The sequence below is a fragment of the Pundamilia nyererei genome, unplaced genomic scaffold (genome assembly GCF_000239375.1).
Source record: "Pundamilia nyererei isolate P.nyererei 1_Seehausen unplaced genomic scaffold, PunNye1.0 scaffold00087, whole genome shotgun sequence".
NCBI classification, from domain to species: domain Eukaryota; kingdom Metazoa; phylum Chordata; class Actinopteri; order Cichliformes; family Cichlidae; genus Pundamilia; species Pundamilia nyererei.
In genome coordinates this window covers 881,621-899,083 of record NW_005187488.1, presented here as the reverse complement: position 1 = coordinate 899,083, position 17,463 = coordinate 881,621, and the positions used below count along the sequence as shown (strand labels likewise).

At 39.8% G+C, this 17,463-nt stretch overlaps 1 protein-coding gene across 1 annotated transcript; it reads right to left on the bottom strand.

Moving 5' to 3' along the window:
* Positions 1-14,834: 14,834 nt before the first annotated feature.
* Positions 14,835-16,907, bottom strand: sox17 (SRY-box transcription factor 17). The gene is made up of 2 exons (XM_005738841.1): positions 16,362-16,907; positions 14,835-16,036 (listed from the first exon to the last, which is right to left on the bottom strand). The coding sequence occupies exons 1-2, from the start codon at positions 16,657-16,659 to the stop codon at positions 15,141-15,143; spliced, it is 1,194 nt and encodes a 397-aa protein (XP_005738898.1). The 5' UTR covers positions 16,660-16,907; the 3' UTR covers positions 14,835-15,140.
* Between the last annotated feature and the right edge of the window lie 556 nt (positions 16,908-17,463).

Here is a 17,463-nt window from a genome sequence, read left to right as displayed (position 1 = left end):
TAGCCTTTGTAAGTTGTGGAACTCCTGCCGGCACTGCAGCTGTCAGAAATTCAATTAACAATGATACAGCTGCACTCTGACCAGAAACATTCGCTCCAAATTAAAGTCGTGCAACCGAACCCGCAACTATGACCTCTTTTAACTTTTCTTGCATCCATGCGGGCGCGCTATTCCTACAGAAGTTTTAAACATGTGTGACAAAGTTGATGAATTCCATTTTCCTGCTCTTGGCGTCGATTGGTTTAACTAAAAAAATGTGGCTTGGCAGACGTTTACAGAAAAATGTGCTTACTATTCAAAATTCCATTCAAGCCGCATGATGTTATATCTATTTTCCCCTCCCAACTTCCAGTGGAATTCCCAGATTTTGAATGAATCCGTGCCAAACAGGACTCGTAAGGTCACACCACCGCCCGTCCCGACCCCTCCGAAACCCCTCGCACAGCAGTCAGAGGTCCCCACCCCGTCCATTTTGAGCACTCCCTATCAGCTGTGCCAAGCTTTTAATCTGCCTGGTGACATCCCAGTGTTTCCTGCATAGGACAGAGGGAGAGATAAGCACACTCTTCGGTGCGGTAAATCACTCCGCATCCCCCCTCGTTCACTGATATCACCATTATTCAATTAGGTTGTACTCAAACTCACCAACATTCTTGGTCATTACAGTAAAAAGCTTGCAGGGTGTGCACGATAATTTCATGGCTGGAATCTTTTTCTTTCCTTTCAACAGCATCACCTTTAATTATAAAAACAAACAAAAATCCTATTTAGCGGTAACTACGCATTTTTTTTTTAACATACTGCTTTTCTGTAAGAAATCAAAAGCACAGGTTGTTTCTATTAACTGAAAATGTGCATTTTTATATTACAGTTCATCATAATTCTACTTTCCTTTTATTGTGACAAGAAAGCAGAAATCTTTGTCTTGTTATATCTTCCAGTTTTTCATCAGTGTGGTTTGAAATCATGACCAGTGGAAAACTGACTTAATGCAAAGCATCTCTATCTCTCATGTAAACCTCATCTTATTATTAAAAAGGCCAATAACAGTTAATAAGGCTGATATGGGCGTGTACTGGTGCTATGCAACAGCCTATCTTGTTAACTGTTAAACTAGGGGATTAGCTCTTTGGATTAGCATTAGCCTTATAGCTCACTGGACACTATATTAGGTACATCTTTGCAGTGAACTCACTGTCATGTTCAAGAAACCTGGAAGCACCCATCAGAGGATGGGCGCACTGTTGAGATAAAGGGATGGACACGATCAGCAACAGTGTTCAGGTAAGCTTTGGCATTTAATTGATGCTTGGCTGGCATTAAGGACCCCAAAGTGTGCCAAGAAATATCTCCCATACCATTGTATCACCACCACCAGCCTAAACCACTGACAAAAGGCAGGATGTATCCTGCTGTTTACACCCAATTCGGACCATCCACATGATGCAGTAGAAATCGAGATAGATCAGACCAGAAAATGCTTTGTTTTTTATTAGCTGACAGGAGTGATGAGGTCTTCTGCTGCTTCAAGGTTTGATGTGCTCCATGTTCAAAGATGCCCTTCTGCATGCTTGGTTGTAACAAGTGGCTATCTGAGTTACTGTTGCCTCCCTGTGAGCTCAAAGCAGTCTAACCATTCGCCTCTAATCTCTGACATCAACAAGGCATTTTCATCCAGAGAACTGCCGCTCACTGGATATTTTTGGGTTTTCAACCCATTCTCTGTAAACCGTGAAGCTGGTGGTGCGAGAAAATCCCGGTACATCTCGGCTGATACTCAGACCAGCCTGTCTGGCACCAACAACCATTTCACATTCAAAATCACCTAAATTATCTTTCTTCCCTATTCTGATGCTCAGTTTGAAGTTCAGAAGTTCGTCTTAAGCATGTCTAAATGCCTAAATACACTGAGTTGCTGTCATGTGATCAGCTGAATAATCTATTGGACTATTTCCATAAATGAAACAGTTGTACCTAATGAAGTGTCCAGTGGGTGCACATTACTTGAATGGGGAAATTTACGTACACTGGTTCAGCACATAAATAGCTCAGACTTTATCTTTCATCTGAGCAGCAGAGTGTAAATATAACTATATAAACAAAGTTTCTTTCCAGTATTACAAAGAGGGAGCCAGTGTGAAGGGAAAAAGTATTAAATAAGGAAATAAAGACAATATACAATGGCGGATAAGAAAATGTTCAGTGGACAGTGTCTTTGCAGTGTCCCCAGATTGTGAGGCTGCACTATATCAGCATCCAAGCCTTTCAACAGAAATATAAACACTGATATGCACAGAATGTGGACTATTATTCCCCAGAGGACAGTGGCAGGCAGGGTCCTCCTCACCAAAGGGCTCAGTGCCGCATGGCTATTAGCTTTGGAGGGCCCGGGCTGAGGGCCAGTCCGCTGACGGGACACCCTGGCTACACACGACCCAGATAGCAGCCCAGGGTGAGGAGTGATTTATCCGTCTGTGCTCGCATCGGACAACCTTCCTCTGATTAAGGGTCAGTCACTGAGCGGCAGGGCTGAGTGGAGAGGGCGAGACAGGCGGCCTCCCTGTTTGAGACACTGGCATCCTGACCGCCACTCAAATGGAGTTTCCAGACGCTGCGAGCGGCACATGTACTGCACGCCTACAATAGACACACGCGCACTTATGCACATTATTACCAGCGGGCATATACACAGGAATGTGCACGTAGTCATTATTTCTACTCTTTTATGCATGACTTACACACACTTTAACCCACACACACACACACCAAAGCCAAGATAAAGACTTATTGAGTTGGCCTTGACTTTCTCTGAACCTGACAACAAAAGGATGTGGTGAATCCAAGTCGCCCACTGTTTGACTTGTCTCTGTGGACTGTTAAAGATCAGTGCTCCTGATGTTCAGGGTTCACAAACAGGTTACCGCCTCAATCAATTTCAGCCGAGATCGTGTCTATTGTGTGCGAGTGAGAGAAAAATGACCCAAAATACTTTTTCATGCACTCATTGTTTCTTGAAATCAGCTCTTGCCTTCACTTGGGGATTATTTTAATATTTGTATTTGTATGAGGTTTTTCTCTCTTAAGCTCTTGTATGAAAGCAGTAAATTGGGTACTAATTGGAAACATTATTTCATCTGTATATCTTTAAATCTAAGCAACTTAAGTAGGCCCATCTTCCTCTATACAGTTGGGTTGTTCTGCATTGCTATTGACAGTTTCCCTTTTCTATGTTGTGGTTGTTGTGGGTCCTTTCACCCTGAATACTTGTAAATAAGCAGCTGTTGAGCAGAATTTGGTTAACTCATATTTAAATCACACACTGTACTTCTGCTTGAGCGTGAAACTCAACTTCTCTTTTCATTTCAGCTGCTGAATGGTGAACTGAAAGAAATTACAGGCTTGTTCTCATAGTCAGAATTTCCAAAAGAACAAGGCGTGCCATCGGTTCGTCCTCTCTGACAGTCAGGCTAGTTTAAAATGCTCTGTCTTATTGTGGAGTTTAGTCAATCTAAACACATAAATCTGAGCTAACAGATTTTCTTTTTAATGATCAGTGGTCTTTTTTATCTGGACGTGCAGCAGACATTTTCACACAACAAATAGGCAGATAACAGTTGCCAGAGGAAACTCTAAATGATTATCACTGCAGTTTGAAACTTGAAACAATACACTATACACTATACAACAATCCTCTGCTTTTCCATATGTTTACAGCCGCAGCCCCCCATCTGATTTTTACAATCTTCCCAATGCTCAAGGAAACAGGACAAAACCAGGAAATGATGATGTCAGATATAGAAATTATGCAATATTCAAAAGGCTTTGCTCCACATTTCCATCAACTATTTGCTCAGACCAGCACATCCAGATGGCCCGAGCTGTTTGTAGCACTAAATAAAGAGTGTGATGCCATGTATGCAGTCAGGGATCCCTATTAATTCCTCCTTTTAGCTGTACAAAACATGGTGCGGCCAGCACAGTATGTCATGAGGTAGTAAATAGAAGCAGCCTGGACATGTGTGCACACAAACACACACACGTACATCGCTGCATGTTTCTGAGTTGCTATAAAAAGCTAATTATGATCACTCGATAAGACCTCTGTAACAAAAAAAGATGAATAATGATTAATCAGGTAAGACTTCTCAAATAATTACTGACTCTAGTATGATCAGAAATTAAAATGTTTTATATTTAATGCAGAATAATTTTATTGTGCAAGTCGTTAAATCTATACTTTCAGAACACAGGAAACAGACAACATTGCATTTAATGTAACACAATACAATGTGAAGATTTTATCAGATGTCCTCATCATGCTTTTCAGACAGTCAAACTGACCAGCTAACTGAATAAATAATTAAATACAAAATGCCGTTTTTAAGTGGTGATTTTATTTATTAAAGGAAGAAAATGATTCCCAAATTGATCTGGCCCTGTTTTTCACTTCACTGTGGGGGAATTTTGCGTGTAATTCAGCCACACTGGAGGGTTTTCCAGCATGAACAGCCTGTTTAAGGTTGTGCCAAAGCATCCCAATCTGATTTAAGTCCAGACTTTGACTGGGCCACACTGAAACCTAATTTTATTTTTTACATTTTTTGTGTGTGCGTGCGTATGATTGAGAAGTGGACTTGCTGGTATGTTCATTACCAAAGTGTGCTTGAGCTTCGAGTCCTGAACTTCTTCTTCAGCATTTTCTGGGAATAAGCAGAATTCATGAAGCAGCAAAGCAGTCCCAGACCATTACCTTACCACCACTATGTCTGACTGTTGGCTTGATGTTCTTTTTATGAAATGCTCTGTTAGTTTTACACCAGATGTAACGGGACTCAAACCTTCCAAAAAAAATGTGTTTTTGTCTCATCAGGTCACAGAATATTTTCCTAAAAGTCTTGCGGATCATCCAGATGTTTTCTGGTAAATGTGAGATGAGTCATGCCATTTCCCCCAGTCTCTTTCTGATTGTCGAATCATGAACTCTGACCTTAACTGAAGCAAGAGAGGCCTGCAGGTCTTTAGATGTTGCTCTGAGGTCTTTTGGGACCTCCTGGATGAGTCGGTGATGTGCCACGATGTGTTGGTTTTTGAATCTTTTAGCCTGCTTCACTTTGTCAGACAGGGTCTACTTAAGTGATTTCTTGATTCATGATTGGGATTTTACTTTTTCACATAAGATCAGGTAGCTATAGATAGTGTTTTTCTCCATTAATAACTGAATTTTGTATTTTCGCTTGTTATATTTGGTTAAAATTTTCTTGATGATCTGAAACATCAAAGATGGACAAGTATGCAAATAACCAAGAAATCAGGAGGGGGGCACATATGCAGACTCACTAAAGCCATTTGTCTAACATCATGCTGCCTTTTTTTAATTTTTATTTTCAGAGTCTATTTTTTTCTTTTTAAAATATGGGGTGGGCAGGTAGGCTGAGATGTCCAGGTTCTGGTGCTTGTGTTTTAAAGATTTTAAAATAATGTATTTTTATGAATATATTATTTATTATATTATATTATATTATTGTTTGTTTAGCATGCATAAAAAAATCTATTTTAAAAATCAGCATATTATCTGTATATTAAAAATTACACTATAATCAAAACATTCAAGTAACCTTTATGTCTTCATAAATTTAAACTATTTGCTGTAACTTAAAATTTATGTGCAGCAAAACATTTTAGCGTGTGCATGCTAGATATCGTAGTTATGTAATTATAATTTTTGTTGTCACGTTTATTTTGACTCGTGGTGTTAAAATAACAAGTTATTTCAATGGTGTGTTGCAAGAAATGCTGAAAACAAAAGCAGAGCTGGAGCTTAACATACCAGGCCGTGCATCATCACTGCAGGGCTTCTGTCCGGGATTACCCGGCTATCCCACCTCACCTGCATCCACTGCAGGCTCACGTGCTCCCAACTAACCACACACTATGCTTTTTCCCACACACTCTGCGGTAATCTCACACTGACTGGCTAAATTATCAGCCTTTTACTTTACAACAGGGGTCTCAAACTTAAATGTGCTGTGGACCACTGCTGGCACTGTCATCTTATGTGAGGGCCACTTTAGTCTTTAAGTAGTACAAAAACAAACAAACAAGAAAACACCCACAAACATGTCCAAAACTGTAGTGTTTTGTTTGTTTTTTGAAAATTTAAAACATTGTATGAAAAGGCAAAACTGCAAACATGAACACAATTTTTTTCTAACTGAAGCCTTTCACTGAACTACCAAATAAACAAACTGGTGCTCTCTCTTCCAGGCCAGACACGTGGCAGCACTTCTGCTATAATTTTGTTCGTATTTAACAAAATAAAAATGCAGACATAACTATACACATTAGCTTTTGACTGCTAGTGAAACTTGTTTTCTTTACAAATAACTGACTGAACTAACACAGCCAATCCCTCAACATGTTTGTGCTCTCTGCACATACTGCCCTTATATTAAATGCTTTAGAACTTATTTTAAAATTGCACTCAACAACAAACAAATCCTTCCTAACACAAAAAGTAACTGCATTATATTTATTCCCGTTAATACACAGGCCAAGTAGGGGTGACGTGGGCCACAAGTGGCCCCCGGGCCACAAGTTGAGACCCCTGCTTTACAATGTTCTGCATTTACAACAATGTTAACAGAGAAATCGCTAAATGTTTAATTTTTCCACGAGTTACAACATTTTTGATCAGGTATACTGTGCAGTTAAACTTACTGTTTAAAGTACATCAGATACATTTAAAGAGACAGGATAAATTAAAAGAAAAACGGCATTATTTTGCCCTAGCGTTAAGAGCTTTGGAAATTGTGATCAACTTTATCCTATGAAACACTTCTATCCGGATAGGAGTGGTTTATTCCAGGATGACCGCTTACATGAGTCACAGAGGGTCACTGAGTGTTTTGATGGATATAAAAAAGTTATGTGAATCATATGCTTTGGTATCTACTATCACCAGTTACATTCTTATGGGACGACCAATACCGTCTTTTGAAGGAATGGTGTTTTTTTTTTAAATATTACATATATGTTTAGTAACAATCAGTATAAATGCAAGAGAAGTATTTTGAAGTATTTTGTTATATAGTATATAACAAAAAAACGTTCCCCACTAGATATACAGCGTCTTTATATAGTATTTTAATCAATATGCCAATGTGTTTGACATTTATTTTTAGTTTACATACATACAGTGTTATACCTGCCTAATTACATCACAACATTAATATTAAACTTTAATCATATAATGTTATCTTAGATGTTTTTGTGCTTGGATATTGAACTTCCCACATTATTGTAAGAGTATGTGTTTTAAAGACACACACTTGGTAAAGGCTGAACAGTGAGCTTCACGTAGCCCAGCACTCAGCTGACCCCTGGTGGCTACAACCAACAACACAGACGGCTTCTTTACAGCCTCCAGAAAACGCCAACCACTCTCTAACAGCATTCAAATATTAAAAACCTGTTGAATTTTTAAAAAGATTTTAAATACCAAAATATGTTAAAATATATGAACGCAGCACATCGTCACTAACAGATGGGGCCTGCCGTGGAGGAGACAGGGCCTTCAGGTGGAGGAATGAGCTCCTGAGGAACTGGAAGTGGGCTGTTTGCTATTTCAGTGGAAATGTGTTTGATGTTTGTTTGAAGTTCATAATCCAATAACAGTAGCGCAAATACGCTTCCTGTGTAAGAGACAACCTTCAGACTCACAGTGTTATTGAAAGAAAAACACCAAACAATGTCTAGACAATGTTGTGCTGCAGTTTATTAAAATGTTTATCTCAAAATATGATATCAAAACTTTTTTCCAAAAGTTTCCCAAGGCCTCACTTGAGACGTTAGGTCTTTATAATGAAAACTATTGGAAAGCCATCAAAATAATTACCTACTTTAGCAGGCTGCCTTATTCTGAATGCAGTATTTTTAATTCATATCGAGAGGTTAGCATTAAAACTGTCCTGTAATCACTTATCAAACTGAAACAACTGATTAAAAGAGATACTGAGCTCAAGTTTCAGTTTTCTAGGAAGGTAAAGTTGACTTGAATGTGGGTAAAATCTAAGATAAATGCACAAACAACAAAAACATCTCATAAATTGTACAACACCCCAGTTTCAGCAGCTCAGACATACAAACACATACACACAAAGACACACTCATTCACACACAAAAACAATGCGACAACAAAGGCAGGTGACCTGGGTCATGACACTCTGCCCTCTCCTCCCTTTATTTAGACTATATTTTTATGTATTTTTATTTTTTAGGAAGTCCTACCGGTGATTCCCAAAATGGGTCCAGTGGTGTGAATTTCACAGAGCATGGTTTCCTCTCGGATAGAGGATGTTCCCAGCCAATCTTTCATGGATGGAGCAAACAGAAGTCATCGGAACGAGGAAGTGGGGACAGGTGCTCTCTGAAGATTCAATGATTGAAAGAAAGAAAGAAAAAAACAGAGCTACAGACAATGGCCCACGTTTATCTTGAGCTGCAGTATTTTGGATGTTATTAAATCAGTTTGTTGTAGGATCTGAAAGATTCATGTCACTGTTTATTTCAGTTTCTTTTAGCTGTTTACTCAATTTTTACTCAAGTGTCTTTTCATACTCACAATCCATGACCTAGCTTCTGTTGGTTTTAACTATAAATCAGTTACTTAACCTATTTCATCAGTTTTTCTTTATTTACTTATTTACTTCTTCATTGTCTTTTAGCTATCTGCTTAAACTGTTTAGTGTAGCAATGGGAATTGCATTTACCTGTGTGTTCCACCCGGAGTCTTGAGAGTGTAACACCGGAAGGGAAGTTTATGGAGAGAACAAGATGAAACATTTAGCTAAGGCCTAACTATTATTAATCCTTAGCTAAGTTATTTTTAAACCATTTCTGTTGTTTTTAGCTAAGGGCTAATTTCTTATATTTAAGTAAGTATTTCTGCTGTTAGGTTTGCTATTTCATCTGCAATTGAAAGTTTTTGTATTTTTTCAGGTTTTTCTTTCAGAAATTATTATTTATTTCAGCAGTTTTTAGATTCTGTTTCAAACATTTAGTCCTCATTTTTCGGTTACTTTTCCTGAACTATTAATCTGCATTTACATAGCCTGCTGCTTTTAATTATATTTCATTAAATGTTGTACTTTATGATTACCTTTTGCTAATTGTTTCAGTCACTTGTTAATTGCCATAAGCTAGCAATTACATTTAATGTTTTTAAAAAAATCTGTTTTACCATAAAGATGTTAGTTGTAGCTAGCTAATTAAGCTAACCAAATAATTATCTAATTTGTTGGTATTTGTCTGTTAAATACTTTTAGCTATTAAACCACTTAAATTAAGCAAATGATTTCAGTAAATTGTTCACTGAGTACATTTCAGCTACATAACTTTATGATTTTTATCTGGGCTTTTAAGCAAAAACGAATGACCAAGAAGTGTAAGTTTGCGTATGTCAGTTAACTTGTATTTTATTTTATTGTTTTCAAAGCTTTAAGCTCTTGTAGAGCTACACAGTTTTTTTTTAAGTGTTTTTATCTTTTATGGTAAGCACATTGAGTTTACATTTAATGAACTGTACGATATAAATAAGACTGACACTATTTAGCTTTTCCATGACGATATTTTAGGATATCCATTGTATTTTATCTACATTTCATACATTTTTGCCCTTTCAACTTTTCACTTTGCTTTTAAAGTGTATTTGAAATTCATGTTGTAATTTTCCACATTATTTGGATTTTGCATTCACTTCTCCTCAACGCTGGCATCAAATTGAAGTTACTCATTAATGACTAATCCTATTACACAATGTTCTTTGTTCATCATTGCTCACTTTCCTTACTTGTTTCTCAAGAAAGGAGCCAGCAGGGAATCCTGTAACAAGAGGACACAAAACTTAAAGAAAGCAAAGTGTGGCTGAACACTCTGCCAACACCTTTTAGCCTCCCAAAGAAAAAACACAGCCGAGAGGAAACTGACTGCTGATGTAGTCATCTTATACTCACTACCCGCCTGGACATGAGCTAAAAATTGTCCTGAATGCCACAAGGGGATTCAGACAAAAGAACAGTGAGTGCTGAGCTGATCAGGAGAGGCCTGGAGTTGATTCAGCTCCCTGAGTCAATTCCTGACTGTGAAACAAATGTGCTAGCCAGTTTGAAAAATGTTCTCTGGCACCAAACCACAACTTTATAATCAGCACTATCAGACCTAGCTTCTGTTTGGTCTTATCTTACTTATTTCTGCTGCAACACTTTATCATTTCTGCATATTTTTTACTCTCTTTTGAAACACCTTTTTAAGAAACGAACCAAAACAAAACACTTTACGTATGTAGGCCACCTCTGCTTTGAAGCTAGGTTGAGCACCAATACTTTTATACCTGCATGCAGCATCTTCATGTCTCGTAAATATTACTATACTCCTTCTATTGGCCTGTTGGTGTTTGAAATTACATAATGTATGTAATATAAAATGAATGAATGTATTATGCATCACATTTTGTGATTGTTTTAATTTCTCTAAATGTCCAGCTTTTTTTGCACGAAGCAAAAATCATGCAGTTGAACTTTTAACTAATTTATATAAAACAAAACACCTTCCTGTGAAACATGTTAACATTGCCTTGCAACCATGCAATTAAAAAGACTTCAAGTCAGTAATTATTTATCACAGAATACCTGTTCAATTAATTAAATCACAAACAAATTGCTTACATCTGACTTTGTCGTCATAGAGAAAAAAAAGAAAGCTTTTTAGGTTGAGTGGAGATTGACTGTATCTGTGAAACTATATATAGTGGGAACACAACTGGACGATGGTGTGACAGGCAGAGACCATAAAAGCGATCAGGCCTGAGAGGGATAGCATATGCCTGGGATTATGAACAACCAGCCCTGCTTTAGACAAAGGACACACCCTCTCCTGCAGCTGTCTCGCATGCTGTATTTGCAATCTACTATCAATGACTTAATCAGTTTGCAGCCCCTATCTGTCGCTCTCTCTGAAACCCAGACTTTCAATAGTTTGCACACAGAGTTTTGATTTATGTGCGTTACTGCGTCACACTTGTGTTGAAACTGAACCCATTTCAAAGTCAGTTACAGATGTAAAACCATGTTGAAATCTAACCTCGTGTCATATGCATAAATGATTTTATTTATTTGTGCGTCATTTTCATGTTGATCAGTCTTCATACAATTGACCGATTAACTGTTTAGAATAGAAAATGCCAGGAAATAGTGAGACTGTACCATTGTGAGTTGTAGCACAAATTGATGCAATCAAATTCCTTGTTTTGTTGGACCAACGTTGAAAAATGTCAGCGAAACACAGCAGATCCTCACGTTTTTTTGAGCCGCAGTTTCATTTTTTTCTGTATGAATGGTATGAAGACCTAATAGGACAGTATTTTAGTACACAACTTGAATATAATAACTTTAATTACTTGATTACTTTATTGTTTACAAGCATTTTTAAAAAAAAGCAGCATCTATTGTTGTCGGTGTTGTACAGCTAAAACAATAAATTCATACAAAACAATGAGAGAGATTTTAAAAATCAAAGCACAAAACGAGAAAACTTCAGTAAAACCACACACGTAAAGTCGTGCCTGGCTTAAAAGCTGATGTGAAGAGGTAGTTCAGGTGTACCTAAAGGCCTGATCTCCTTTATGTTTTTTGGCTCAGCAGACTTCAGGGATCTAGTGGGAGTGTACAAAGTTAAGAGATCAGAGAGGTAAGGAGGCGCCAACCTATGCAATGCCCTAAAAGCAAACAGTGAAATCTTAAAATCAATTCTAAAACTGCCTGGTAGCCAGTGTAAAGAAACCAACATGGGGGATATGCAGTTGTTAAGCACCGAGTCGCAGCGTTTGGGATGATTGACACCTGAATTAAACCTATTACAACAGTCAAATCAAGATCAAATACTTATTTATTTTAGGTGGTTTGTAAGGTCTTAATGAGAACCAATTTGGCAGGTTGTGAAAAGTCTCCTTGGGCAATGCTTATGCTGCAAATGCTGGTAAAATATCAGAAAGTCCAGGTCTTCTGCAGCCTTTTTGCATAAATCTCATTGTATATTTGTATAGTTACTATAAAAGGTATTCTAGTCTATTCTATAAGCTGCTGAAAAAAGTCAAACCAAGCTGCAGTGAAATTAAATACAATGAATGGATTATTTCTCACTATAAATAAGGTGTTACCAACCTTAATAAAATAACTTTATGGAAAAAATACTTTTATATAATAGTTGATAAACTATTAGCTTTTTATTTTTTCTTTATAGTAAAATCATATTCGGGCCATTCACGTGACATGGCTTTTTATTTGCTCTCCTTGTTACTGAATGGTATAATGTTAAGAGCGAGAACTCAATTAGGGATAAGTGCTTGCACCTGGAGCCAGCTCCTCAGGTGAGCTGTATTATCTATACTGTGCGTTTGCTGTTTATTGAGCATATTCACGCACTGCTGTGGTGACATAATAATATCTGCTAAAACCTCTCGGAGGTCAAATACAGCCGACGGTGCCGGTTTGTTGAATCAAACTGCAGCTGTCTCCTTTGCGGCTACACGAGGCTGTATTTGTCTGTGTGTTTGCGAAAGGCAGCTACCTGAGATGAGATTAGGGCAGTGCCATGATTAAGTGCTGCTGTGTTAATGCAGCCCGTCGTGCTGCTGTAATCTCTGAGTGGCTCCCTGCGCACTGCCTGGCAGCGAAGCCCCAGGACACACGGGTACACAAAAAACCTCACACACACACACACACACACACACACGTGCACACTACTGCTGCAGTGGGAACATCATGAAAGCCCTGATTTCCTGAGCTTTGAGCTGTGCTCTCTTTGCTCTGACAGAATTTCTTGCTTTTACCTGAAAACATTTCAGTGCTGCTGCTTGATACAAACATCACTGTTATAAATAGGCTGAAAAACATTAAATAGATGCTCTTCTTTCTTATATGTGGGACAATATGAAAACAACCAGTTGTATAGTATAAAATATTATATTAAGAAATGCATGTTTGTGTTATTGTGGGGTCTACCTCACAATATAAAATGCCTTTGGTTACTGTTGTTGTGATTTGGGGCTATATAAATAAATTTGAACTGAATGGCCTCTTAACACCATAAACTGTATCTAGCTTGTTAAATACAAAAGCAAATAATAATTAAGTCTTTTACATTAGTAAGTAATTACATGTACTTATACAGTGCTTTTCAGGATACCAATCACCACCTGTGTCACATCCAATAAAACCAACAAAACAAAAAACATAAGACCAGAAATAAAATTACAACATCTACATTCTACTGCTGAGAAATTTTACGTTTTTATAAATGTTGTTTTTTTTTATATAAAAAGTAGAATGTTTTTCAAGCTGTTTTTAAGTGAATTTGATTCAATTATAAATGAAGAAGAAATATAAACAAAAGAAATCAATCAAATAACTGATTAAAAGTTTCCATCATATCTCCAACATGTACATCATTTTATCCAACACCTCCCACATCTGTCTGAATTGTCAGATTTCCTTGTTGAGCTCTTCCTCGTCAATTAGCCCAGGTCAATTATCGTAATGAGATAATATCACGGTTGACGTGGGGGGTCTGCCTCTCCCTAAGTCCGCGCAGGTGACCCCCACCCACTGTGCTGATGCCTCGGGGATCGTGGCCTGAGCCTGTTGTTATGCACCTATTAGCGGTAACGACAGGGAGGATAAACCTGCCACTCAGCTGCAGACTGAATTTAAACACATTCACAGCCATTACGCTGGATTCTCCTGCACGGCCTGGAGGTAGATACGTCGGTTTTGGGTGACAGAAGGGAAAGCAAAACACGTAGCGAACTGTGGGAAGAGCGTCAGTATTTACCCTGAGCCCAACATCTGTTTCTGCATAAGAGAATACTTAAAACATTCAGAGGGAACAAAGTGTACGAATATATATACACACCTCAGGACCATGTTTCCTCTGAAGTGCTAAAAATGGCTCGTGAGGTCAGGGTGATTGACCCCTGAGAGAAGAACCTCTTCCTTTTAAAATAGGAAAAACCTCTATTTATAAAATGGGACTCTTGCTGTGTTATAAATACATCAAATTACCCTCAAGGTCTGGGTTGATCTCTTAAAGATTTTAGCCCGATAAGTTTGATTCATGTCAAAGCGACAGACGGGCATTAGTGGATAAATATATCATCGCCGTTCGGTATACCCACAGAAATAACGCCTGATGTCACTGCCATGTTATTAAGCATAGCTGGAGGATGGATATTGAAGCGTATACCTAATGCTCTGTTGTTAAACACGCAAAAATAAATGGTCACCATTGTTCAAAAGACGTGTAGTTGTCCACACGTAATTTTAATGGCCCCTACCATTAATCAGAAAAGACTAAATCATTTACAGACAGGATATCCGGAGCATAAACTGCTCTCCCATGCTGCGAAAACAAGGCGCCATGTGTAACACAGGCACTGAGATTGCCTCCACTGTGTCCGGGCCAGGAAGCCGGGTCGCAGCCCTCCGCTGCCCTGCTTCCAGGTGAGCAACCGTTTCTGCTGGGAACGCGTTCAGCTCCGTGTGGAAGTCGGAAAAACAAACAACCACATAATAAGGAATAAGGCTTGGCCGCATAAAAAGGTGAATTTGTGCTATAATATTTTTATAACTAAATATTGACATATTTATGAAATAAAACATACCCCAATATAAAATTAAAATATGAAATCCGATGCATTTCATCAAATGTCATTCTGAATTTAAGAATATAGACAAAATAATACGCGAGAGAACAAGACTATTTGCAAACATTTATTTCTCAAAAGTGCAAAAGTATAAAAAAAACATTCAGTATATACATAAACGTTAAAATAGTGACTGTACAATATTTATCATCACAAAATGACTTCATATCCCTGCGAGAGAGGAAGAGAAAAGTTCAAGCCAGTGTTCCTACTAAAATCCTCAATGGCTTTATTAACTGTTCTTGTACAGTACAAAGCTGGGTTTAAATCTCCTAAACCTCCTGCTTCAGTAAAAAAAACCAAACATTTTTTGTTCAGATTTAGCTACAGAGATTTGAGGTCAGAGCATGTGTCCTTGTTGCAGGGTAACAGGCCGGGCAGGAGGTTAGGAGTTGTTGTAGCTACAGTAATACACAGCTGTGCTGGCGTCTGACAGCACCGATGATATGAGGCTTTCAGGTCCTTGCATGCCTGCCTCGTGTGACCCGTACGGCAAGCCTGTCATGTCCGCACGTGCTGAAGAGGAACTCAAATACTGCTCGAACTCGCTGCGGTCTACCTCACCGATCAGGTCAGAGTGGTGCATCTGCTCCACGCTGTCTGCTGAGTGAGGGTGAGCGTCAGGAGGTGGGGAGAGCTGTCCTGCTCCACCGGGGTGCCGTTTGGTGTGACTGGGATTGCAGTGGTGAGGGTAATACATGGCTAAAGGGTTGGGGCACCCCATGTACGAAGGGGGGAGCTGAGGGGGCTGCTCTTGAGCCGAGGCTGGGTGTCGGTGCACGATGGCGTTGCTGTGGTGGTTGGAGAGGGGGTCCTGGGGCTGAAATTCGGCAGCTTGTGACTGGTAAGAGTATGCAGGCATCATGTGACAATCCTCTTGTGAATGGGGAGGAAAGAACATGGACTCTGACTCCACAGCGTCCAGGGGAGAGGTGTCAGGCGTGGGCAGGCTGTAGGTTTCATAAGAGGGGCCTCCAAGAGCCTGAGCATCACGGTAGTGACTGAGCGGCTGTGGAGGAACCTGGAAGCCGTGCTCATGGTAGCCAATGCCAAGGCTATCCACACCCACCCTGTTCTCCCCGGGCATCAATGAGGCCGTGTGATCTGACACGCCATGGACCAGAAAGCCAGAGTCCAGCCTCTTAATCCTCTTCACCTGCTTCCGCCGCCGGGGCCGGTACTTGTAGTTGGGGTGGTCCTGCATGTGCTGGACCCGCAGCCGCTCTGCCTCTTCCACAAAAGGCTGCTTTTCTGTTATAGGAAGCGATTTCCATGATTTCCCTGCAGGTCAAGAAGAGAGTACACATCAGTGATATGTCAGCAGATACCGTGTGCAGTCTGGTGATGCACACAAAAATAGCCTGTTGCCATTTTAGGGGACTGGGACAGGTTTTTGAGGTTACACCTACAGCCAACTCAGACAAGAGTAACTTTTAAAAACGTCACGTCATCTGCTGTCGAAAGGACTATTTACATTTATCTGAGAATAAAATTGACATAACAGTGAAAATGAAATCACGTAAAGACTGAAAATCAGTGGAAAATAAAAGCGTGACTGCACAGATGTGACAAATACAGTTGTTTAAAAAAGTATGAACGTCCTTACCCAGCATTTTGCTCAGCTCTGCGTTGTGCAGGTCCGGGTTTTGCTGCGCCAGTCTCTTGCGCTCATCCTTTGCCCAGACCATAAACGCATTCATGGGCCGTCGGATCCGAGGTTCGCTTTTCCCGCGATTCTGGCTGCCGGAGCTGGACGCGCACGGCTCGTTTTTCACTTTTGTGTCCCCAAGAGGACTGAGAGGGTCGGCCCACTGGCAGTGTCCCATTCCAGGCATCATGACTGACAGCGTACACCTTCCCTGGGTCTGATCGTCGCTGGCGTAACCCGCATCGGGACTACTCATCTCTGTCCAGCTGGGAGGATTGGAGAGAGCCACCGGACAGCTCGCAGAGGCGACAACACACGACAAGTAATAAATTCTTAATAATAAGTTTTTGTTTTTTTTAACAAATCAAAGAAAAATCAAATGCGCCTTGCTTTCAGAGTGGAATGAAAAATAATTAGTCACATCCATTAGCGTCTCTTAGAAGCCGCATGGACCGAAAGATACCGACTACTCAGCAGTGAGCGTGAATGTCGGTGCGCTATAAACGCAGAAGCAGCCAATCGCCGTGTGGAGGGAGTGCCCACTACTACAAAGGTGTAAAAAAGTTCAGAGCACGCCCACGACCCTTGTTTGGTGTGGTGACATCCTTCAAAGGGGGAGGAGGGGGGAAGCAGCGGTATTTCAAATAGGTGCAGAAAGTCATGTGCAGCTAGATGTTGAATTCTGCAATGAATTTAAACACGTATCCGGGCATTAGTGCAACATTGTCAGACTTTGCATTTGGATTTATGCGTTTGGATTAAAAAGACTTGAAACTAAACAAAAAAACTTTTAAATCCACAATAAACGGAGAGGCAGAGCCACGCGCGCCGGTCGCGTTGTTATTCTCACCTCGCTCTTGCGTCAGACACCAATACCTCATCACCAATCTGTGTATTGGCTCCCAAACTGCGTTAGAGGCTCTTGCAATCTAATGGACTTAATGGCTCCGTCATTAGCAACCTTTACGCGCGGCTGTCTCGATGCAAACTTTCTTTGAGAGCAGCATAATAAGACGCGCTGGACAAAAGACGCCCATTGAAGATTCGAGTCTTCTGAGAG

Coding starts and splice junctions, on each gene's coding strand:
- sox17 (XM_005738841.1), bottom strand. CDS start 16,659: ATGAGTAGTCCCGATGCGGGTTACGCCAGCGACGATCAGACCCAGGGA. Junction 16,037..16,361: donor AGAGCTGAGCAAAATGCTGG/GTAAGGACGTTC, acceptor CTTGACCTGCAG/GGAAATCATGGAAATCGCTT.